This window comes from Carassius carassius, chromosome 43 (genome assembly GCF_963082965.1).
Source record: "Carassius carassius chromosome 43, fCarCar2.1, whole genome shotgun sequence".
NCBI classification, from domain to species: domain Eukaryota; kingdom Metazoa; phylum Chordata; class Actinopteri; order Cypriniformes; family Cyprinidae; genus Carassius; species Carassius carassius.
This window is the reverse complement of record NC_081797.1, coordinates 19255748-19280761: the sequence shown is the minus strand read 5'-3', so window position 1 is coordinate 19280761 and position 25014 is coordinate 19255748. Positions and strand designations below refer to the sequence as shown.

General features: G+C 36.9%; 2 protein-coding genes across 8 annotated transcripts in view; one reads left to right on the top strand and one right to left on the bottom strand.

Annotated features, from left to right (window-relative positions):
* The window catches only part of LOC132124966 (serine/threonine-protein kinase BRSK2-like), a 238580-nt gene extending 226069 nt beyond the window's left edge, over positions 1-12511 (top strand). For 2 of the 5 annotated variants that reach the window (XM_059536137.1, XM_059536140.1), the window contains exons 18-19: positions 1652-1741; positions 8972-9460. In XM_059536137.1, coding sequence (XP_059392120.1) covers positions 1652-1741; positions 8972-9183 — 302 coding nt within the window. In that variant the 3' untranslated portion in view covers positions 9184-9460. The other 3 variants (XM_059536138.1, XM_059536141.1, XM_059536139.1) reach the window with 2 other exon arrangements.
* Positions 12512-23239: 10728 nt separating this feature from the next.
* Positions 23240-25014, bottom strand: part of LOC132124543 (ankyrin repeat and BTB/POZ domain-containing protein 2-like) — a 54065-nt gene continuing 52290 nt past the window's right edge. For all 3 annotated transcript variants that reach the window (XM_059535601.1, XM_059535602.1, XM_059535603.1), the window contains 2 exons: positions 24883-24996; positions 23240-23953 (listed from right to left, as the gene is read on the bottom strand). In XM_059535601.1, coding sequence (XP_059391584.1) covers positions 23750-23953; positions 24883-24996 — 318 coding nt within the window. In that variant the 3' untranslated portion in view covers positions 23240-23749. The remainder of the gene's footprint in view (positions 23954-24882; positions 24997-25014) is intronic.

Below are 25014 nucleotides of genomic sequence, written 5' to 3'. Positions count from 1 at the left end.
CATGAATTCGGTTGGAACCACATTCTTTTGTTAATGTATTTGGAATATTATAAATTAGCATCCGTGTGTCCAAGGTTAGTCATTTGCATAAAACACATCCAAAAACATATCCTTAGAAGAATTTTTTCCTTTGCAGGTTTTTGCAACTCTAAGGCTCAGCAATTTGAAATCCAGTTTCCACCACTAAATAAAAAATACAAAAGGTAATTACAACTTTCTCTCGAAATTCTGCCTTTTTTTCTAAGAATTGAAAGAGATAAAAACTCGGAATTACCTTGTTTTGTATTTTTTAATTCAGTGGCGGAAACGGGCTTCCATACAGCAAATTATATGATGCATATATGTGATGAAATATGATTAAGACTAACGTATATGAGGCCACCTAAATTATGTGCATACATGTGATTTTAGTTGTTCCTACTTTTTAGTTTATTAATTTACAATACATTTTAGTACAAAAGTTAGATAAGTTAGTTAGTGAATGAGAAACGTATGCCTTGAAGAAATGTAATGGACAAACAAAATTGTAGATATGTGTAGATATGTCATCGCAAGTAAGCCCATTCCTGACAATCTTACATTTAGTCTTGCCAGGAAGTTGTTATCTGTCCTCTAAGGAACAATTCTTACAAAAGTTTCCATTTAATTCTCGAAATGAGTCTTTTAAATACTAATTATCCCATAAGTATACTGCAGATCTCAATAACAGCATAAGATAAATAGAACATCATCTTATGCATCATTCTCCCTTATTTTCTGGCATTAATATCCATTATGTCTCCTCGTGATATGCTCCAGCAGCAGCTCTTATCCACTACGGCGTGCAGGATGTTAAATAATGTTGTTGTCCATCTAGCAGAGATAAGAAAGACTGCAAGTCGTTTTACAATAAATTCCTGTCAGATTCTTAAAAGTCTCCTATTTTTTGTCTGTTGAGCTTTTTTTCACTAGAATGCAAACCAAGTGAATGTGTACTCGATTAATCGGTATTAAGGAAACCCCACTCCAACTTCCTTTTTCAAAATGTCAACAGGGTTTTATAGACTGTTTCAATGGCAACAACATAAACAAATGTTACTGCGCATGTGCGCAAGTCCCTCTAGAGTAGATTTTTTTTTTTTTTACAAACAAAATATGTTTGCTGCGTAAATCAGGTGGACTTAATGCAAATTAATTAATTCCGAGCAGGAGATGCATAAAGCGCGAGAAATAGAGGTTTCCCCAGTAACAGCTGTAAACAAAGCAGAGCTACGCTCACAAACGCTGCGTTATCAGACATATAACATGCAAGTCTTCCTTCAGAAATAGTCAAATAAAAAAACACCCGTGACTCGTTTTGATATTTAAACATATAAATGTAAGGAATTATTATTGCAGCACGTACTCATGTTTATTCAACGAAGCCTTTTTGAAAATCGATCAGTTTTAAAATCGTGGCGAGTCTCCAAAAATAAATAAATGTATGGGAAACATCCCGCAGCACAACCACCTGAGCCCAACTTCAGTCTACTCATCACCTTGACTTTAACTGTGTTTGTAGAAGGCACTGCAGCCAGACCGATATACACTACACAGACCGGAAGTTAACTTAGGGCCAGGCGCGTGCGCCCGATGAAACCATCTATATGTGACCTGTTACACTGTATTGTAGGTCCAAGCCGGCGTTTCAAGCGGGTGGTAGAAACGATTCAGGCGCAGTTGTTAAGCACACACGACCAGCCAGGAGTCCAGCAGCTGTCTGGTGAGTATAAATCCCCCTGTCCTTCCCCCACTCCATCACGAGCCCCACGATCCCTCTCATGCTTGTTTATACCCCTCCTCCATCATGCATGCCAGCACACCACAACACAGCATCACAATATTCTCCACATGATCCCACCCTAAAGCAATCCCCACTGGGACGCTAGAAGACAAAGGGGAGTTTTCCAGTTCGTGGTGATTCCCTTCGGCCACACTGCTGCTCCCATTTCTCAGACGGCATTAACGGTAGATTTTCTTACAGTTCTTCAAATGTGGAAACCTCAGCTTCATGATTTCTAGTTTTGGGATACGTTGTTCTTGTTGGAGGACTAATCTGGACTGGTTATGTAAAGCTTCCTGCTACCTTTTTAGGTCAGGATAACCCTGAAACCGACATCTTGCTCTATCTGCCTCAGCTATTGTGCTAAACCAACCAGAGCACACAAATCAGGAACATTATTATAAAAGATCAAGTTCAGGAAAAGTTTTCCTCAGTATATACCTTCTATTACCTTGAACTATCCAGAGCTTCAAGCCAAGGATGAATGGCTGAGTATGTTTTTGTTGTTGTTGTAGTTTTTTAAAGGAGAATCTCAAAGAAAAGCCACTTTTCTATTCTATTTCTATTAAAGAAAAGCCATCCTATTCTCCGTCCACACTGTGCACGTCCTCTCTTCTTGACACATGATGCTATTTGGCTGTGTCCCAATCATATCACTGATAACAGCTCCACCTAGTGGTCTGTTTGGCAAACAACAGCATATAAAATAAATATATAAAAACTAATATAACCTTACAGAGTTATATCATTCTAATATGCTGATTTATTGCTCAGTTATTATTATTATTATTATTATTATCTGTGTTGAAAAGTTTTGCGTCCAGCTAAAAATAGCATATCTGCACAAAATCAGCATATTAGATATTAGAATGATTTCTGAACAAGCATGTTACATTGAATGCTGTATATAAAAAAAAAGGTTTAAGTGAGTGTTGGGCAACAAAGACATCCAAGACCATCTAAAGAAAGTAGATCCTTGTTTCTCTGTTCCCACCCCACGGTCTTTCACTGTCGTTCTTTCTCTCCTTTGCTTTCACTTAAACACATCACATTCATGCGCTCCGTGTCTCATTCAGTGCTGTATGACTCACTGTGGTTTGAACGCACTACTGCACTGCAGATTCACATTGCAGTCAGATTACATTCACCTCTCCAAAAATAGACACTTAAATTATGGATTTAATTGTTATTTTGCGTAGGATGTAGTGGTTTTCTGTGTGTATGCAAATAACTAACCTCCCATTGTTCTTTAGATTCATAAAACTATTTTTATTCCAAACAAGCATAATTATCCACACAAATGTCTAATAACCAGTCAACCGAAGTCTTCTTGCCCCTAATGTTGTCTAGATGAAGACATCTGGCCCCATGCTTGTTAATTGGAAATTGCTCATTTGCTTCACATGGGCATGATGAAGAGTGTACACAGCGAATCTAATGAGCTAATGCGCTGATCCAATTTATAAACCAAAAAAAGATTTGGGGGATTTCCAACTTTTTTATTTTTTCAGGCTGTGTTGATAGTGTTGTCTGGTGTCAACACACGTTTCACTCTCACAGAGAACTCTTAAGTGTGCTGCAAAACCCACTAAAGTCTCAAAGTCAAAGTGTGGTAAGACTCTTATGACTTCTGTGTTAAATACACCAACTTGCAGCACAATTACAGTGGCCCAGAGAGTATTTAGACACTTGAGTCACACTTACATAATGTCTAAATGCCATTGCATTAGCTAACAAAATTCCAATTTGTTGAAAATGCACTCGCTCTCATTCATTTCTGGGAGAACTATTTCTTTAACAGAAACTGGGAGTGTTGATATAATTAACCATGATTCAGTTTGGGATTCCAGAAATGTCAAGAACTGTATGTTTTTCAATAAGTTGGAAAATATATCAAATGAATTAATATTAAACAGGAGGCCCCCTGTTTAAGAACCACCGGTCTAATACAATGACATTAATTTTAAATGTGCAACCCAGGCTCAAGAAAATATGATTCTCTATATACATTGCTGCAACACTGTAATTACATAATTTCGTGTGCGTTTAGCGGCAGTTTCAAAAGTGTAATGTCCAGAGAGTGGTGCTTAAACACACGTTCAATAAGTGACCGTGCCACTTTTTTATTAGGTTGGTACAGGCACATATTGCTGCCTTTTGCTATTTGAGCTATGTATTGTGGCTGTTCAGAATTCAAATATCTGGAGAGTGCTGCTAAAGGTTAGCACTCTGTCATGTTGGAAATATCACCCATACCAAACCCAACCCTAAACCTACCCGATAGTGTTAACAAATACAAAAGTGATATAAAAAGCATTTTCTGATGCAGCCGTGTGCTATTTTAACTTCCTTATGCGTATTTGAGCTGTTTTATCGAACGGTAGTTTCACAGGGTTCGTACCATGCTCTTCATCACTCAAGTGCAACGCTGTATCGCATGAGCTACGCAGCAAACCTACTGTATTAGAAAGCTCATGCATGAAGCTGTATATGTGATGAAAACATTTTTAAATATCATAACAGTTTTAAAATCGCGCAAGATGTTAAAATTGTTTTGAGGTCATAACACAATATTCTCCAAGTAATTGTGTGAAAAGGAATAAAAGTTGTCTGAGTTCTACTGGCTCTAGTGTTCCTTTTAACTGCAACTGCATTGATTCTTACAAATATGTAAGTTTTTTTTTTTTTTCAGTTTTGCAGAAATGTATATAGAGGCACGTATTTCCGATGAGCCTATGTTGTAAGTGTAACTTAAAGTGATAGTTCACACAAAAAGAAAGATTTTATCATCATATACTCACATTCATGTTTTTCCATACCTGTTCATTCTTCTGCTGACAGGAAGACAGAATTTTTTTATTTGGGTGAACTATCTCAGTAAGTGTTCAAAAAGTTTTAGGGGTCACTAACTACTTTACTACGTGACATGTTTACTGCGTTACACATCCGCCATTATATAAACCTGTGACAATCACAGCACTTGTAATGAGGCATGTCCTTGCCCCAACGCCATATATACCCTTTCATGTGTAACGTGACTGAATAATTTTTTTTTGGGGGGGGGGGGGGGGGGTCATTGAGCTTATTGTTAAAATGAGCACAACAAAAACTGGTTGTTACCTCCTTAGTGTGTATGTGGCTTACAAATCTGGTCTTTATTTCTTGATTATGTGAGCCAAACATATGAGGCTGTGCATATGCACATCAGAGGCTCTGATGTGCCCCTAAATGTTACCACTGTGTGCCAGTTGCTGTAGTTGTGCAGGTTTGCATGTGTATTCTTCTGTTTGGAAGTATCCTAAATCAAGTACACTAAAGGGGGTTTTCTCATGCAGTCAGAGTTAGCTCAAGGGTAGTCTGAGCCTCAGATGGACTGGACCACTGATAGACCGTCTGCTGCATATTACACACAAATACCAATCAGTTTTGAAAATCGCCATTTCCAGTAGCCAGTTCCAGCAGTCAGGATGCACAGGGTTTTAATAGCCTGCCGAAAAACAAAAGGTTTACAGAACTTCTCAGAAACTACTTACTGCATTTGCCCAAATTTTAGCTTGATGCCATTGAGTATTTGAAAGTTATGAATTTTTTTTTAAATGGTTTAAAGTTTTTAATTAAATGTGGCACGATTTTTATAATGTAATTGCATGAAGCATAATGTGTAAATGCTAATAACCTAAACTTCTGGTATATTATGAAAGCTTTTTTGACACAGGAAAAAAACTCTAAATATTTTTCTGAACGACTAATATTCGTTAATTTGAAGTGATTAGTTGACTAATCGCACATTCATATTAATAAACCATAATGAACCTTTAATTGCCTATAGCCTATCAGTGCTCAAGTGCATGCATAAAGCTAGCCATAGCAGCAGAAGTAATGATTATGTAAGCTTTAGGGGAGGAAACAGCAAGAAGACTGCCTTAACATTATAATAATTAATTGATAAACTAGTGTTTTCACTGACTAGACATCTCCACAGTGGAGGTGCACATTACATATGGAATTACATAATCTGAAAATATTTGTTTTCCATTTGAACTGGCTTAATTAAAAGTAGACATTTTGCTTTCCGTAGATATATTTTTTCATGTCTGTGAGGCAAGCACGGAGCTTATGTTCAATTATGTTCAATTAAAGCCTATTTGCTTTCAATATTTTACAAAAGCACAATGTTTTGTTGTTATTGTGAGCGCACACAAATGTAAGTAGATCTTTTACACATTCAAAAGATAAATTACTCTTATCTATATGAGCAAAAATGAGTATTTTAAGTTAAATGCAAATGATCGCACCGGTGCCTCCAAGTTATATTGATTTATCTGCAATTCTGAACATAATATTGCCTAATTGTCAGTGAACTACGGCTCTGTGTAGTGAATGCTGCTCAATCTATAAGCAGGTGATGGAGATTTACTATTAATCATGGGACTGGCTTTACTGAAGATGCGCTTGACAATCGCATGCGATTAATTGCACAGACCTACTGTTCAGCTTCCATACTCCGCACAAACACTTCAATAGCGTAAATTTTATTTGGTTAATGTTAAAGTGAGCCACCATATAATGATGCTGCTACTACTTACATGTTTCATAAGCCACATTTAAAGATTTTTTTTCCCTGTGACTAATAAAATTTTTGATCAACTAAATGCACATTCACGCAAAGAACAATAACTATAAGCATAACTATATTATAATTCTGAAAGTGATTCTAACGATATAGTTTATCTGTGCCTTTATCTTTATAGTTGTGGTGTGGACTCTGCTGTTTTTAATATTGAGAATGATTTTTAGAACTATATATCTTTATCATTATCTTTATAGTCATCGTCCTTGGTGTGAACGGGCCTTTAGCCTGTACAGGCTTTGGTTAAAACATTTGTGAACAATGTTTGTAGACATTGTACAGTCGTGGCCAAAAGTTTTGAGAATTACATAAATATTGGAAATTGGAAAAGTTGCTGCTTAAGTTTTTATAATAGCAATTTGCATATACTCCAGAATGTTATGAAGAGTGATCAGATGAATTGCATAGTCCTTCTTTGCCATGAAAATTAACTTAATCCCAAAAAAACCTTTCCACTGCATTTCATTGCTGTCATTAAAGGACCTGCTGAGATCATTTCAGTAATCGTCTTGTTAACTCAGGTGAGAATGTTGACGAGCACAAGGCTGGAGATCATTATGTCAGGCTGATTGGGTTAGAATGGCAGACTTGACATGTTAAAAGGAGGGTGATGCTTGAAATCATTGTTCTTCCATTGTTAACCATGGTGACCTGCAAAGAAACGCGTGCAGCCATCATTGCGTTGCATAAAAATGGCTTCACAGGCAAAGATATTGTGGCTACTAAGATTGCACCTAAATCAACAATTTATAGGATCATCAAGAACTTCAAGGAAAGAGGTTCAATTCTTGTAAAGAAGGCTTCAGGGCGTCCAAGAAAGTCCAGCAAGCACCAGGATCGTCTCCTAAAGAGGATTCAGCTGCGGGATCGGAGTGCCACCAGTGCAGAGCTTGCTCAGGAATGGCAGCAGGCAGGTGTGAGCGCATCTGCACGCTCAGTGAGGCCAAGACTTTTGGAAGATGGCCTGGTGTCAAGAAGGGCAGCAAGGAAGCCATTACTTATCTCCAAAAAAAACATCAGGGACAGATTGATCTTCTGCAGAAAGTATAGTGAATGGACTGCTGAGGACTGGGGCAAAGTCATATTCTCCGATGAAGCCCCTTTCCGATTGTTTGGGGCCTCTGGAAAAAGGCTTGTCTACTACAATCAACTACAAACTCACATTTGAAAAAAGCAAAAAAAATAAAAATAAAAATTATCTTATCAAAGTCCCTGCTTAGTTTTTGGAGGGGGTATTCTATTTTGCTTAGATATACGTCTTGTCAGAAGTAAAATGGGTTGTAAATGCTGTTTCACATTGATTTTAAAGTGGTAGCTCTGTTATTGAACGCGGTAGCTAGATTAAAGCTAGTCTGTAGCTGGTTTAAGAGGTTGACTATCTGAACAACCAGTGGTTAGGAACCCCGCTGATCTTGATCAAAGGACACTGCTGTAAAAAAACAGGTCATACCATCTTAAGTTGGTCAAATTGCTTTTAGAACATGCAAGCTGGTTTATTGCTGATCTAAGAGTGTTAATGTGGCTGAGCAGCTAGTGGGAACCTAGTTGAACTTGGGCTGGAAAAACCAGGTCAAGCATGTTTTTGGCAGTCAATGTGATTTTTTAATTTTTTTGGTGATTCTGGTCAAATATGGTCTACTAGCTCAGCCAGTCTGGTAGTTCAGCTCATCAACTATCTAAACTGCAGCTAATTATGTTGCTGTGGCTATGTTCCTGTTGCTCAACTCGTAGAGCATAGCACTAGCAACAGCATGAGCATGGTTTTTATTTCCAGCTGCAAGCCAGCTTGGACCAGCTAATGGCCTGCTAGAAACCAGCTAGTTCACTTTTTAAGCTGGTTTTATCAGGTTTAACCTAATATCTTATACAGAATTTCCAACTTTCAAAGTTTGTGGTCGTCAAAGCTTCTCGTAGGGCTTTCTCTTAAGCCTCATACACACCGGGATGATTATCGCGTGTGTTTATCGCCAACGTTTTTCGACACATCTTTTGTATTCATACAATTTACAAATTCACTCCCTGAAATTAGATGGCGCTTAATGAAAAACAGAAATACACCGGTACACACTGAATCCTATTTGATCTGCAATTCCTCTCCATAATAACTCCCTCTTATCGAGATTTTTGTAGTCGCTGTCACGTTTGCCATAAAGCCCTTTGTGTTAAGACACCAGTGAGACCAGCATCTTGTCTCGATGCGTCTTCTTGGTCTTCTAACTTCCTCTTCGTCATTAGGTATCAAGTGTGCTCGGCAAGACCGCATTGTCCTTGAGTGCCACTAAGTCAAGAAAACGAAACCGTATCAGTGTGCACACTCACAATGCCACAATTTGTTTAGTCACGAGGCATTAAACATCAGCGATGTTCGTCCCGGTCTGAACAATCCTTTAGTCTTCATGTTTTTCTCCTCTTTCTTTTACCTCTCCTATCTATTTGCCCCTTCTGTCCACTTCTCCTCTTGTGAGCCCATTGTTCATTTCTCTGTTTGTTCTCTCTTTCTCTCTCTTTTTTCTCCCTTTTCTTCTTTTCTGTGTACCTAGGTAGCCCATTGAGTAACTTCTTTGACGTAATTAAACAACTTTTTTCAGACGAGAAGAACGGTCAGGTGCCTCATCCACCTGGTACGCCCAACAGACACCCACCTAACGCCTGTCACCACAACCCTCAGCCTAGTGACTCTAAATGTCCAGCGGGCAATCCCAGGGACAATTCTAACCTGGTGCCATCCGTTGGGACACAGGAGCAGCCCTAAAACTTTACCATTCGAGCTTTTCAAAGCATACCTACAAAAGATCTCAAAATATAGATAATCTTAGAGGTGATGGAATATTTATTTGGACAAGCTTTTATATGATGGAATGACTGTTTAAAAACAAATTCTGACACAAATCCAGACACATTACCCCTTTCACCGTCTCTGCCATGTCGTTGTGCCCGTTCCCTTCCCGAACCCCTCTCGTTTTTACCCCAGATATTTTCATGTCTTTACGTTTGTCTTCCCGTTTTCCTCACCTTTGTGACGGCTTGTCTTTGCTGCTAGGAATTATCCAGAAAACTTATTAAAACGCCACCTCCCACTTCCCTGCACATCCTGAGATGAACAGTTATTGACAGACGGCACTTTTCATGATGAACAAGCAGGTTTACAAGGAGTTGGACCCTTCATCATACTCTTTCCTTCCCGCTCTCTGCTCTCTCGAGGACTAAAATACAAACACTGACACTTCTTCCCACTCAACCTGTGTGCTCCCCTGCCATCATTTCAGCACACCAACCTGTTAAAATGTTTGACCAGCCGGTAGAAACCGGCGACAAAAAAATGGCTCTGTTCCAAAATGTAGTGAGCTTCCTCGAGGTACGTCACTTTGATTAAGAGACCCTTAATGCAATGCAACAAACTTCATAAAAATATCCATTAAAGATGACAGATAAAGCACATAAATCAATATAATAAAACTGAGGACTCTGTATTTGTATGTTATGAATGTTATTAAAGTTTGGATCTATTAGCATAGCAACATGCTAATGTCAAACTCTTTTGAAATCAATTGAATGTTGAGTCTCTCTGTGCAGTTAGTTGTTAGCTTAGCAACATGCTAATTGCAAACTGTCCTAAGTCAGTTGAGAATAGAGTCTCTTCTGCACATAGCCTACTTAAGGAGAGCCACGTGTCACATGGAGTTGCTGCCTATGAGCATTTCAGATAATGTGTTAGCTTAACAACATGCTAATGGCAAACTACTGAAATTAAGAATCAAGTATACGGTGTGCACATTGCAAGGAATGCCATTTCTAAGTCACATGGAGTTGCTTCCTATGAAAAGGGAAGTTGTTAACTTAGCAGTATGCTAATGGAAAACTTTACTGATTCTATTGAGAATCAAGTTGTGTTTTGTATGTCACACAGAGCTGCTGTTTCTGAATTATGGAAGCTTATTTTTGCCATGGAATAAAAAATCTAAAATGTAATTGTGAGCGCCGACATTTTGTATCACAAATCTGACTTTTTACTAGCATATATGAGACATAAACTCAGAGCTGCAAGATATTCTGAGAAGAAAAGTCAAAGAATTCACAAATTAAAGTTATAAACTAGCAATAAGATTTCTTTCTCATTATTGCGAGTTTATATCTTGCAGTTCTGAGTTTATATCTCAAATTTCTGAATTGTCAGAATTGTTATATAAAAAGTCACAATCAGGCCTAAAAAAATTTTCTGCTAAAATAAGCTTCCTTAATAAAGCACATTATTTTGGGGGTTACAAACTAGTTAAGAAACTGCCTTAAGCTTGGTATGCTAAATTTTAGCCTTGATTTTGGCGTCAAGACACATTTTTTTTAGTAAACAAAATATTTGTAAAAGTGTGCTTTAGAAAAGTTGTTATTGTGCTTTAGAAGGCACCTCACTATGTTTGGAACAGATTCACATATAAAATACTAGACATAAGTACACACTCACAACTTTTGGATGTTTGACTCAGATTCATAAAGAAAAAAAACGAAACACAAATCAAGAAGGAAAAGATGACTTTGAAAGCTTGTCCTGGAGGATGTGGACTTTTCCAAATTGAAACGTTTCCATTTGCGCTCTCTTTTATTTTATTTATTTATGACATTGTTTGAAGAACATCACTTGATCTGAAATCATTGCTGCAAAAGGACTGAAAGATGGATTTCAGTGCATTTGGGATGGGATGGGGTGGGGGATATAGTACTGAATGAATTTATCCTAATGAATGAATCTCTGTTGTACAGATTGAACTTAATTATGTACAAATAAAATGTCTAGATGTGACACTAGCTTTAGTTCTGTTGTAGATTCAGATTTGAAATATTGTGTTGCCAGTCTTTATTTAACTATCATTTAACCCTTTTATTTCTGTATTTATTATGTGATGGAACAATTTGTTTCATTTAATCGGTTTCGTTAAACACTGAATTTTTATTTTATTTATTACTTTTTTTTCTTCTGATCATTCTCATGTTCGCTACCAGCAGATAAAAAAAGTGTTGCATACATTGTGGATATTTTTGTATTTCTCCTTCTGTTTTATCTCTGTCCTTATTTATTATCATCTAATTATATATATATATATATATATATATATATATATATATATATATATATATGAGAACTTGAATGTTATTTATCACAATAATGTGTTTGTTTGTATCAGGGCAACACAGTTTTGTTCGTTTAAAGAACCTTTCTTATGTCTTGATTTGTAAAAGTACCGTGGGCTTTACGAATCTTTCTTTCCTAGCATCAAAAGAAAACAAAATAGTGTGTAAAAACAAACAAACCATAAAAAAGCAAATTTAACAGTAACTTAAGAATGTAGTTTAGCGTATGTGGGGAGGAAATGAACTTCTTGATATCAGTGTCAGCTTCATATCATTGATTGTGTACAATGGATGACAAAAAAGGCTGTTCTTGGTTCAGTTCTATACTGTAAATATGATGTGGTGGCCTTGGGGAAACTCGAAGGCCATTCCTGCTCTTTGCTTTTGACTTGTATTGCTGTGTGCATGCATGCATTTCCTTTGCATGGCTTTGACGTAACAATTTTCAGAAATCATGCTATTTTCTCAGAACAGCTTTCCTTGCATTGTTTAATGTGAAAAAAGAAAACACCTGCCTTCACATTTTTTCCTCTGTTTAGTCTCTCTGCAACTTTTTTCGTTCTCTTCCTGTTATCCTGTCATGTTTTCTTCTATCTACGGCGTAAGCAAGCAACGTGACGCAGCTTTCACGAACTTGCAGTGTCTACATGATAGGCTATCAGTTAATAAAATGCTTCCTTTTATCTATACCATGTACCTTGAACGAGAAAGTTTCGGATGTTCACGGCCCCGTTTACAGACAGCTTGTTTAAATGATAACAATAATAAAGCAATACCTGTTGTTAACTTTTTCTATTTTATACAGTTATAAAGCAAAACTTCAATGAAGAAAAAAAAATATCCATGCGGAGCAGGAACATGCATTAAAGTTGTAAAAATCCCCTTGTATCATAACTGTGAGCAATTTCAGAGAGAAAAATGAAACAATAAACTCATTTACTTAATAGGATGATAGTGACTGTTGCATTTTACTGAGTGGATGTGTTTTTATCTTTCAAACAATTATTTATATTAACTTCATACAGTATATGATGTTCATAGACCTACGAAATTACTTTGTATATTCACATAAATGCTGAAATTAACTTTTGTAATTTAAGTTAGAATTATTTTCTAATTTAAGTAGCCTACTTAAGCTTAACGTTAGATATTCTCACGGTTGTAATTTATTTATTTATTTACTTTTTTAATGTGATATGCTACAACTAAGTAACTGTTCAGTTTATCACTGTCGTTATAGCTAGAGCTACACCAAATACATTAATATTGTTTTGATATATTTACTTTAATACTATGAGGTTTCATCTGTTCCAAAGATTGATGCTTAAGTTAGTCCTCGAATTTGATTGGCCGAGCACGTGCGTTTCGCGACTTTTCACTTTGTTTGTATCACTCCGCTTGTTTGTGTTGGCGGTTTCCAGACAGATTCGGCGCTTCACGCGATTAAAGGTAAGTTTGATATGTTTTACAGGGTTTCTGTTCTACAACCAGCTAGGAGGCAATAAAAAAGTGTTTAATTATTGTCCGTATATCAGTGGACATCACTTTTATAGCCTTGACAGTGAATAATTTACCTCAGAGCCTAAAAGTATGTTCACAGTTTGAGTGTTCTTGCTTCCCTTATATGTAAACAAGTGTATTCCATGTGGAAGGTTATCTCAGATATTAACTATGCATTTTGAATAATGTTTAAATGGTTTGTTTCTTATTAATCTGATGTACTTTAGCCTACTTACCTTTCGTTGCCGCTTACATAGAGTCCGCCAAAAATATTTTCTGATAGTAATTCATTTATGATTGATTCGACTTGTCCATTAATCATTTACTCAACTGATTCTTTTGTAGTATTGATTCATTCAGGAACGATCCATCGCACCATTTACTGCGTGTAGTTCCCAGTTGCTTGGAGAATCCGCTTACTTTGTATTATAAAACAAAAACAGCAAGTGGTAGACTGATGTGTGCAAGTGAGAGTTCATGTTTAGTGAAGGCTTTTCAAATGTTTTTTTTTTTTTTTTTTGCTGAACACATATGAATTTATTTTAAAATAGAATATTTTGTATAAAACAAATCATGTTTTAAACATTTGACAAACATAATGACTCATTTTTGAATAGGTTAATGTCAGATTATATCGAGGTTTTAAAAAATAACCGACTTAAAGCTGGGTCATAACTTGTCAAATCAAACAAATTCATATTTTTTGAAAATCAAACATGGAATTCAAAATGTCACGGATGTTACAGGTATGCAAACTTCAGAAGAGGAACTTTTTTATGTTCTAAGTATGTTCAATGCAATTGATTTGCTAAAGGGTAGGGTGGCCATATGCACTGTTTATATGGGACATGTCTGGCCAGGATTTTAAAGGGGTCATATGGTGCTTTTTTAAAGATCATTATTTGGTGTAACAGAATATGTTGACATGCTTTAATGTTCAAAAAACACATTATTTTTCAATTACTGTACATTATTGTAGGTCCTCTATGCCCCGCCTCTCTCAAACGGGACGTTTTCTCCAAAGTCCCTCCCTCTGAAAAGTGTAGTCTGCTCTAATTGGCCAACTGACCCAGTGCAGTTTTACCATCAGTTCAAGTCCGAAAGAGGAACAGAGTTGCGTCCCAGTGATGAAGCTCTTATGTGTTTGCAGTACACAAGCCACAGACGGTTAAAACAGCTGACTCCACTGTGTGACCCTGTCTCTCTCTCTCTCCCTCTCTTACACGCACACCTCCTCATTTGAACAGTCAATAGCAAATACTTAAACTAATAACAAAACATGCTTCTAGGGCTGCAACTAACGATTATTTTGATAATCGATTAATCTGTCGATTATTTTTACGATTAATCGGTTTATGTACTTATATTTTAGTTTTTCCCATTTTTTCCCCAAGTAAATTATTAATAAATGGTCTTTATCCTTCAGCATAGATTTTTAAGAGATTTTAACCATTTTGCACTGTCATATCCTAATCAAAAATATACCTGGAGTTGTTTTATTGTGTTAGTAATCCTTTGTCGAACTCTTCTGCAATCAGAACACTGACCCATACTCTAGCAAATTTCACAAGGAGATTTCAAATAATGTTTTCACCATGGCAGTCCTTAGAGCTCCTAAAGTAGTTTAACATCCCGAACGAAGCTTATTAAGGAATCTTTCAGAACATATTTTCACGAAGAATAAGGATAAAACAGAATAAAATTGCAGTGTATTGTATTTTATTATTTACTGGGAAACAGCTTTATAGCTTTTGCTGTGAAATTGTAAACAATCCTTCGAATAAAGTGCTAATGGCATGAAACCTGAATGGAACTCACAATTTAAAGTAAAATCCATCAGAAGGTTGTCCAGAAAAAAAAATTGGACGCACACAAAAAACCTGCTGTGTGAAAAAGAGCAGTAAATACTTAGAAAAAAAGTGCATTTCAAATATCTTTAAACATTTACCCCTCTCATTCAGTCATAATTAGGCTGCACGACTGAATTTTGAACTGCTAAACGACAAACTGATCACAGAACATGTTTGTAAAGCTTTAAATGTTAACTGTAAAAGCAATGTTATCAGCTTTTACGACTAAACATTTGCAAACAACATTGTACTGGAGAATCTGCACAAATAAAAGTCTTAGGGGCCGTTCACATATCGTGCCTAAAAACGCGTGGAAAACGCTAGGCGCGCCGCTTTCTCCTTTCCAAAGCGCTCGTGCAGAAGCGCCCCTGAGGCGTCTGCCTTTGCTAAGCAACCATGACGTGCTCTCTCCTTGAAGACGCGGAAATTTCAGCAAAGGATAAATGGATTTGCAGCTCAAAAAAATCGCTTGCAGTAGCTCTGCTACTAAATTTATTTCAAAATGGAAATCCATATACAACTATGATCAGCTGTTCCTTTCATCTTGACTGAGCTTTTAACGTTGTTACGGGAAAGGATGAAGCTGATTGGTTAGTTCTTGTCACATGACCCGCGATGCGCTTGCAGCATTCTGAAAAGTTGAGATGTTTTTAACTCGATGCGGCGCGGTGTTGGAAATAATGAACTTGAGCGCGCAAAAGACGCGATATGTGAACGTCCCCTTAAACAGTTCAGTAGTGCAGAGTTTACAGGTTACTCTTCTTTTTTGAAGGCTCAAAGTAAAGTACTCCCAGTCTCCCACATCCCGCTAAATGCTGCAGAGACGCTGTTCGGGAAGCACGTGACATAAAACGAGGCCAGCTATTGGCTATTCGTTACTTCTCCTGCTGTACTGGCTGAGTAAAACCTCCGCTGGCTCATTACTGCCACACTTTGGTCACCGCAGATTTGAAATATGCACGAAATGAGCCGCTTACGGCAAATAAAAGTTATTTAGCAACGAATCGATGACTAAATTAGTTGACAACTATTTTAATAATCGATTTTTATCGATTAAATCGATTCGTTGTTTCAGCTCTACATGCTTCCAGTAGCTGATTCAGAAGCGTCAGATTGTCATAGCAAAGTCAGAATTACCTCCTCTCCTAGGTTCACAAAACGGTCGTCCATAAAATGCGTTGCTGTTCTGTTGTAAGTAATCTTAAAGATTCCTAAATGCATCTACTTCCAGAAGGCCAAATAAAGTGCTTTTGCTTTCTCCTAGATGCACACAGCATCTCCCTGACATGACTGCTTTAACACTAACTGCCGTTACTGAAACCATGCCTTTTCTTTGTGTGAACATTTGGGCGGCATTACAGAAATATTTCCACATAGTGATGTAGAGATGTGGGGGCGTGTTTGAATGAGCCGTTTTAGGGGGGCGTGGCAGAGTCTAAACTTTGAAAAGAATATTTCTTTGGATTCGAGACTTTAGCCTTTGCAACTTTATAGATCTTCTTTATGCACCAAGAGCTTGTAACACTCCAAAGAGAAAGGAATAATTGAAATCGCATCATATGACCCCTTTAATATTGCCTAAAACATCCAAAGCAGTTTGACCAATAACATGCAGGTATTGCATATAGTCGACCAATTGTGGGGCTGCGCATGACAAGGTGAGAGCTAAAGGGAACGATCAAAGTGACACAAATATACGCACATGTTTGTTGGTTTGTTTAACTACAAGCGTCGCTGCGCACCGATCAAAAAAGACACCAAAGTAGGTCCGAGAGTGATTAATAAGCATAAGGAGCCGTCTGCTCTGCTCTCTATAGCTCTCATGAATGTCACACAACAATTGACCTGCACAGTGTAAACAGCCTAAACCTGGATATTTTAGGCAATTTTAAAATCCTGGCTGGGACATGTCCCGTATGAACTTCGCATATGGCCACCCTATTAAAGGGAAACAATTTATTTCTGCTATGTTGTTATTATTTCTTCAGACATTCTTCTTGAAATGCGATACGTATCAGCTGTATCCAATCCAACCATTAAAATACATAAGATTAATTTATTTGGACATGATGTCACATTGAGATCCCATATCTCTGGGGTTGAAGAATATAAGAAGGTAAATTAAAGGGGTCCTAATATGCTTTTTCACTTTTTCAACTCTAGTTAGTCTGTAATGTTGCTGTTTGAGCGTAAAATACATCAGCCAAATTACAAAGCTCAAAGTCCACTTCAAAAGGAGATATTTTATTGGACAGAAATCACTTTTTAAAAACTACCACGAACGACTCGTTTGGACTGCAACAAATATTTTCAGGGATTTGTGAATCACTAATACCGTCGACTGGGATGAGCTGCATTAGAGAAGGCAGTCAGTGTTATCACTATGTCAACCTTAAGAGTGGTTACAATAGGGCTGGGTATTGTTCAAAATATTTCGATCCGGTGCCAATTTCGATACCTCAGTTTCGATACCGGTTCCTAACGATACTTTTTTCGATACCATTTGTTTTAAAATCCATTTCAACATCAACACAAATACATTAAACACAAAACTTTTATTTTTCTCCTTAATTAAAATAAATTCTGGTAACACTTCACACTCAGGATAAAATTATTAATACCACTGGTTGTGCTTTTTGGATAGGGGTGCGCCAGCAGACACTCAGGATTGGTATCAATCCTTGGGCAAAATTAACACAAACAAAGAAAAACCTTTTTGCCACAACATGAACATATTATAAGTAAATAAATAAACAAATGATATTGTGTACAGGAACCAACTAAAATGCAAAGGAATGTAAAACAAAACCTTTTTAGTGCAAAATCAAACTGTATTTGTAGCAACCTTTAACAATAAACCCTGTGACTGCTCTGTGGCACTCATCTCGTCTTTGCATGGACATTTTCCCTCTTGCTGCCAGTGTGAAGGGATTGGCACCTTCTGGTATTGTCTTCCTATTCCTAACATCAGGGTAGACCAGTGCAGAGGCTAATGTGAAGGGGGAAATAACAGCGCTAACGCTACAGCAACCGACTAGCAGCACAAGCTAACATACATAAAGTGGTAGTCAACATCATGGGGATGCATTCGGTTTAAGTAGTGAAATTCAGGGGCGGACTGGGACCGAAAAGTGGCCCTTGACTTTCTGGCCCACAGCAGCCCACCACATCATAACACAAACGCCCCTGTTTTGATGTCATTTATTAATTTAATATTTAAGTATACAATTTGGGGATTTTAACCAATAGAGCAACTGATCCTCCGTTAAAAAAAAAAAGAACAGCAGCTGTTCATTTAGCAACTCCTAGTGAGCGATACATGCTCATCAAGACAGAAACATTCTCCTAGAACTCACACTTTGCATTCAGTTAACAGATCCATACGGATCATGCATGAAATAGAAGTTTATAAACACAAACGATAGCTTTATGTGCTTTACAGATGAACTTTAAGTCTTTATTCATTCGAGATGTTCAATAATAGATCATCTTTGGCTCGGTAATACAAGTTCATGATCCGATTGGTGAACCGATGATTCTTTTGAGTCAATCTTTTAAAATAATCATTTATTTTGTTTACTGAAACCAGTGTGGAAACCAGTATGGAAACCAGTGTTTCACAAACTGGATAGATCTGAGGTGCAGGGCTCGCAAAATAGTTAGCCCCACGTCCCGGGGCTATTGTGTTTTCCAGTCCGACGGGCTATGGTGAATAGTAATGTAAAATTTCCTAACTTGATTCGCGTTGTTCACTCGCTTAAAGGGGTGAAACGGATCATAGTTGATTCAAGCGTTTTAAACAATTCGCGGGTGTTCTGAGCTTGCGCACACTCAATTCAAAGCACGCACTGTAAGCAGCATTTCAGACAATGCGCGTACAGAGAATGAATTCATCTTTCGCGTATCGAAACTTCTGAATTAACACATACACACACAATTATCTCAAAATAATGGTCTCTGCAAGTATTCTCGTAAACACAGTCGGTTATGTTTTAAGTGAACGTATACAGTAGCCTACTGCTCAGGGAAATTCGCTGTACCGGATAAATCTGTCTGTCTTTCTCTGTTATTTAGACGAGGTAAAAGGGGCCGTGTTTCAAGATACGCAATGGAGTAGACCAAACTAAAAAATGCTTCATTAAATTGGTGGTATTGCCGGCTTTGGTTGCAATACTCTTATCGCATATGTTGCACTTTGCTGACTCGGCATCCACTTTTATAAAGTGTAGCCACACTTTAGACGTCTTTGGCATTGTAAAACGGAAACGTTTTGAGAAAAAACCACCACACTTCTGTTGTGTGACTGCGAGTTTCTTCAGAAAACCTCCCCATCACGTCACATAATGGTGGACAGCCAAATTTGGAACCGAAATTTGGCACTCATAGTATCAAAGTTTTCTGTTCGATACCATAAAGGCATCGAAGTTCAGTACCCAGCCCTAGGTTACAATCATCCGGGTTTAAATCATGCTCAGATTGATTTGATTTTGAAGCAATATTTACACTGAAGCTCGCAGCGTCTATGGTAAAGGGGCATGACGTTTCCCAACCAGGTGCCAAGCGCTGCCAATCACAACACACATTCACCCAGCTAACCAATCAAACACACACTGGCACAGCTAACCAATTACAGCACATTTCATATTCCAGAAGGCGGGCCTTCATTTGATACAGGAACTATTCGAGCCGTTCATGCCAGACTGGGGAGAGAGGTGTTGTAATAATATAAATATGTGAAAAATAATGTGTTTTTCGAGCAACCTAATATGAGAGCCTGTTCTAGTACACCCCCAAAACAAAATCAAGACTTTGTAAAAGAGCATAATAGGACCCCTTTAAGATATCTTTAATAACTTCTAGAGGTACAGGCATAAAAATTTGGGAAAATATTTTTTTATGGTACTCCGATATTCTCTAATTTTTGATAAAGAGAAAAAAAAAATAGATGGCTAACTTTTAAGACTAAGCAGTTTTTGCAACCAGCCACAGATTTTACTAAAAGACCTTCCAATGCTGCCATCTTTCCTGAAGTCTTTTTTATCCTCATTGTCATTTTGAGTCCCCTCTATAAAATAGTGGATTGCACAGTAAATATACATCAGTGAACTTTAATATTTTGTCTTTAATTACTATTTATGTTTGTCTTTATTAGAAAGAAAAAACAAATAATTCAAAAGTGTGTTTTGTGTTGACACAGACTCACCCAGCTAATATTTTGTTTTATTATTTTGTCCGTTGCATTGTTATAGTAGTGTTGGACTTATGATGCAGAATACTGCAGAATGTGTTCAGTTACTGAAGTTGTTATAGAAATTTAGTTTGACCGACGAATGGATCGTAACTTCTACTAAATTTAATAAGATATATAAGATCATATTCACACTTGCCATAGCGTGACATGCACTTACCCTGCTCCATCCCCAACTCCTCCTATACAGATGCATGATCACTTAACTGCTCGCAGCTCGTTCATGGAGATATTGGTTGAGGTTTTCCTGTGGATAGCTCAGAATCTGAAACCTTCAGAGCGAAGCCTGCCGCCAAATATAAAGTTCAGGACCTCTACAATAATTTTACTCAGAGTGGTCCTGACTGAAATATTCCAAACATACAACAGCAGGAACTGCAGAAACTGACCTCCGTGTCATGACTTCATGAGGACACCAGCTCTGTGTGATTTTAGAAATCAGTTTATATTAGGCTGCTGAAAGGACTTTAGTCTACTGCTCTTCATGTGAGTAAACATAAAAGGGACTGTTCATTTCTTTAAAAATGAGTTAATGCAGAATATGGTACTTCTGTGACAGTCTCACAAACCTCTGCAGTTTTTACCCCCCTTTAGGAGTTTGGGAATTCCCAGTTTGGAAATCAGTGTATTTGTATATATTCATAAGTACTTGTAGGTGTTTCTTTCAAACCTTTTAAGTTGATGTTTATTTTTCTTCCCCTTTTTTCTTTGATTATACAGGTGCTGGTCATATAATTTGAATATCATCAAAAAGTTGATTTCACTAATTCCATTCTAAAAGTGAAACTTGTATATTATATTCCCTCAATACACACAGACTGATATATTTCAAATGTTTATTTCTTTTAATTTTGATGTTTATAACAGACAACTAAGGGAAATCCCAAATTCAGTATCTCAGAAAATTAGAATATTGTGAAAAGGTTCAATATTGAAGACACCTGATGCCACAGTCTAATCAGCTAATTAACTCAAAACACCTGCAAAGCCTTTAAATGGTCTCTCAGTCTAGTTCTGTAGGGTACACAATCATGGGGAAGACTGCTGACTTGACAGTTGTCCAAAAGACGACCATTGACACCTTGCACATGGAGGACAAGACACAAAAGGTCATTGCAAAAGAGGCTGGCTGTTCACAGAGATCTGTGTCCAAGCATATTAATAGAGAGGCGAAGGGAAGGAAAAGATGTGGTAGAAAAAAGTGTACAAGCAATAGGGATAACCGCACCCTGGAGAGGATTGTGAAACAAAACCCATTCAAAAATCTGGGGGAGATTCATAAAGAGTGGACTGCAGCTGGAGTCAGTGCTTCAAGAACCACTACACACAGACATATGCAAGACATGGGTTTCAGCTGTCGCATTCCTTCTGTCAAGCCACTCTTGAACAACAGACAGTGTCAGAAGCGTCTCGCTTCATAAAGGACTGGACTGCTGCTGAGTGGTCCACAGTTAAGTTTTCTGATGAAAGTAAATGTTGCATTTCCTTTGGAAATCAGGGTCCCAGAGTCTGGAGGAAGAGAGGAGAGGCACACAATCCATGTTGCTTGAGGTCCAGTGTAAAGTTTCCACAGTCAGTGATGGTTTGCGGTGCCATGTCATCTGCTGGTGTTGGTCCACTGTGTTTTCTGAGGTCCAACGTCAACACAGCCGTATACCAGGAAGTTTTAGAGCAACTTTATGGAGATGCAGATTTCATTTTCCAACAGGACTTGGCACCTGCACACGGTGCCAAAGCTACCAGTACCTGGTTTAAGGACCATGGTATCCCTGTTCTTAATTGGCCAGCAAACTCACCTGACCTTAACCTCATAGAAAATCTATGGAGTTTTGTGAAGAGGAAGATGCGATATTCCAGACCCAAGAATGCAGAAGAGCTGAAGGCCACTATCAGAGCAACCTGGGCTCTCATAACACCTGAGCAGTGCCACAGACTGATCGACTCCATGCCACGCCGCATTAATGCCGTAATTCAGGCAAAAGGAGACCCAACTAAGTATTGAGTGCTGTATATGCTCATACTTTTAATTTTCATACTTTTCAGTTGGCCAAGATTTTTAAAAATCCTTTCCTTGTATTGGTCTTAAGTAATATTAAAATTTTCTGAGATACTGAATTTGGGATTTCCCTTAGTTGTCTGTTATAATCATCAAAATTAAAAGAAACAAACACTTGAAATATATCAGTCTGTGTGTAATGAATGAATATAATATACAAGTTACACTTTTTGAATGGAATTAGTGAAATCAACTTTTTGATGATATTCTAATTATATGACCAGCACCTGTATACTTTGAAGTTATGAATCAGACAGCAGTTTAACCTGCAGTGCTCTGAATACCCAGAAGGGGGCAGCACAGTGTCATTTTGACAGACTTCAAATCCAGTTTTTACTGTATTTTTATGCAATTAACTTTACATACAGTACTTCATTCACTTATTTTGTGCCAATTTTTTACTAATATATATATATATATATATATATATATATATACACACACACACACACACACACACACTGACACACACTACCAGACAACTTAAAAAAAAAAACGTCTCTTCTGCTCACCAAGCCTGAATTTATTTGATCCAAAGTACAGCAAAAACATTAACATTTCAAAATATTTTTTCTATTTGTATATATTTTAAAATGAAATTTATTCCTGTTATTTCATAGCTTATTTTTTTAGCATCAATACTTCAGTCACACGATCCTTCAGAAATCATTAAATACATTTATTATTATAATCAATATTGTTGAACAGCTGAGTAGAATTTTTTCAGGTCTTTTTGATTAATTAATAGAAAGTTCAAAAGAACAGCATTACAAAAAAAAATTCTCAACTTTTAAATATCGATGATGATGATAATTATGTCTTAAATCTGTAAATCAGTATATTAGAATGATTTTTTTGAAGGATCATATGACACTGAAGACTGAATAAATTACATTCTAGAATATTCAAATAAAAAGACATTGACTGGCATTGGTAAAATGTCTCCATCTGCAATGACTTCATTGTAATAGTTGCATATTTATTTATGTTTGGTCTTCTGTGGCTGTTTGGATATAATTTTAGTCACACATTATTTGTTATATAACTTTATTTGCTTGGCATGAAGCAAGATAAAATAGCAACTTAAATAATCTCATATTTTTAAATAGAAAACGTCCTTGTCTTTCTCCATTCATCTACAGTATAATATTCATCATTCATCAAGATTCATCTATAATAGCTTAAAATAAAACAATTATGTATTTAAAAAAAAAAAAAGATATGCTCTAGTCTCCCACTTTAGTAGAACAAAATGGCATGTTTAACACAATCTTAAAATACTTAAGTTCGGAGAGCTTTAGCCACACAAATGCTGCAGCATTTTATGTTTTTTTTTTTCACAAGCTTCCAAAGCTTGTCTCCAGTAAATGATTATTTGTAGCATTCATGAAACTCTCCACAAAGCTCCACTTCAGTCAGTCCAACAGTTTTCAATAGCCTTTCCTTTTCATAGTTCCTCAGTCTTTCTTTTTTCGTCTGAACATCCACACGTTCATGTCCTTTAGTTTGTACTTCCTTCTATATTTTCACTCTTTTCCTTTCACACGCGAGAAGTCACTAGCAGTGAGCGTAGTCTGCGCGCTAACGTTGCTTCCAGCTCTTCCAGAAGAGAGTCTTTTCCAGACCCGCTCCGTGTCCCGGACCCCAGGACTAGCGTCCGGAAGGCTTCCCTCTCCAACAGACCGGCCATATTCTGCAGGAAGTAACCTTCACAGTACGTACTGAGCTCCACCGCACCATGAGTCTGGATGGAACACAAAACACTAATTATGCACTCAGTTACTGGAGAGACACTTTGGTACAGGGTTTTTTTTTGTGAAACCTAAGTGTTAATTTGCCTTCCAAAAAAGAGGTCTTAAATTGGAGCAGAGTGCAAACATCTTAACGACATTTTCTTGAGACGCAATTTTGAGAAATTTAACGAAATGAGTTAAAACAAGAACAAATATCGGATAATTGGATATGAACTAACTTCCCATTTAAAATAAGTAAAACATTTTATATTTTCTCTCAAAACGAATCTTATGCAATTTTGCTTCTGAAGTAAATGTGTCTTGATTTATGAATCTTTAGATATTTGCACTAGGAAACAAGACAATAATACGGAGCTCTTTTATTTTTTGCTGCGTGATTATAACTACAGTAATGTTATTTCAATAGTGATTAGGATCAGAGCTGTTCAAGCCAAGTATTATGTTTAATGAATAAAATAACAGAAGTGTTGTAATTTTTAAAGTTTGAAATGCTGCTAATGCAACACAGTTCCATTTAGAACAAATATTGACGTATTCTTGCATTCAGTTTATTCCTTTTCCCTTTTAATCTTACATTTACCTTCATAAAACCTACATTATCTGTGGTAATAATGATTTATCTTTTGTAAAAAGTTTTGTTTGTGTAATTAGCAACATTGTACTTTGGTAATACTATTTATTCTTTGAATCTGAATCATATTTTCATGTTTTTTCTTTGTCATTTACCATGGTACAATAAAAACAGACATGGTAGAATTAGAATACAGTATTTAATACCAACAAAATGCTTTTTATTTAATGTAAAAACTGACCCAATAAATTCTTATTTATGGCATGTTATACAGTATTTTACAATATAAAAATGTGTAATTCTATGCAGTTTAATGTGTTTTATATTACATATATATACTTCTTTTACCTTAGCAGTGCGGTAGATGTTCACAGCATTGTCGAGGTCAATGTTCTGAGCACAGATCATTTCACAGTGACGCTGTAGCGCCGCCAACAGGAACATACTGGCTGCTGACAGTAACTAGAGAAAGCAAACAAA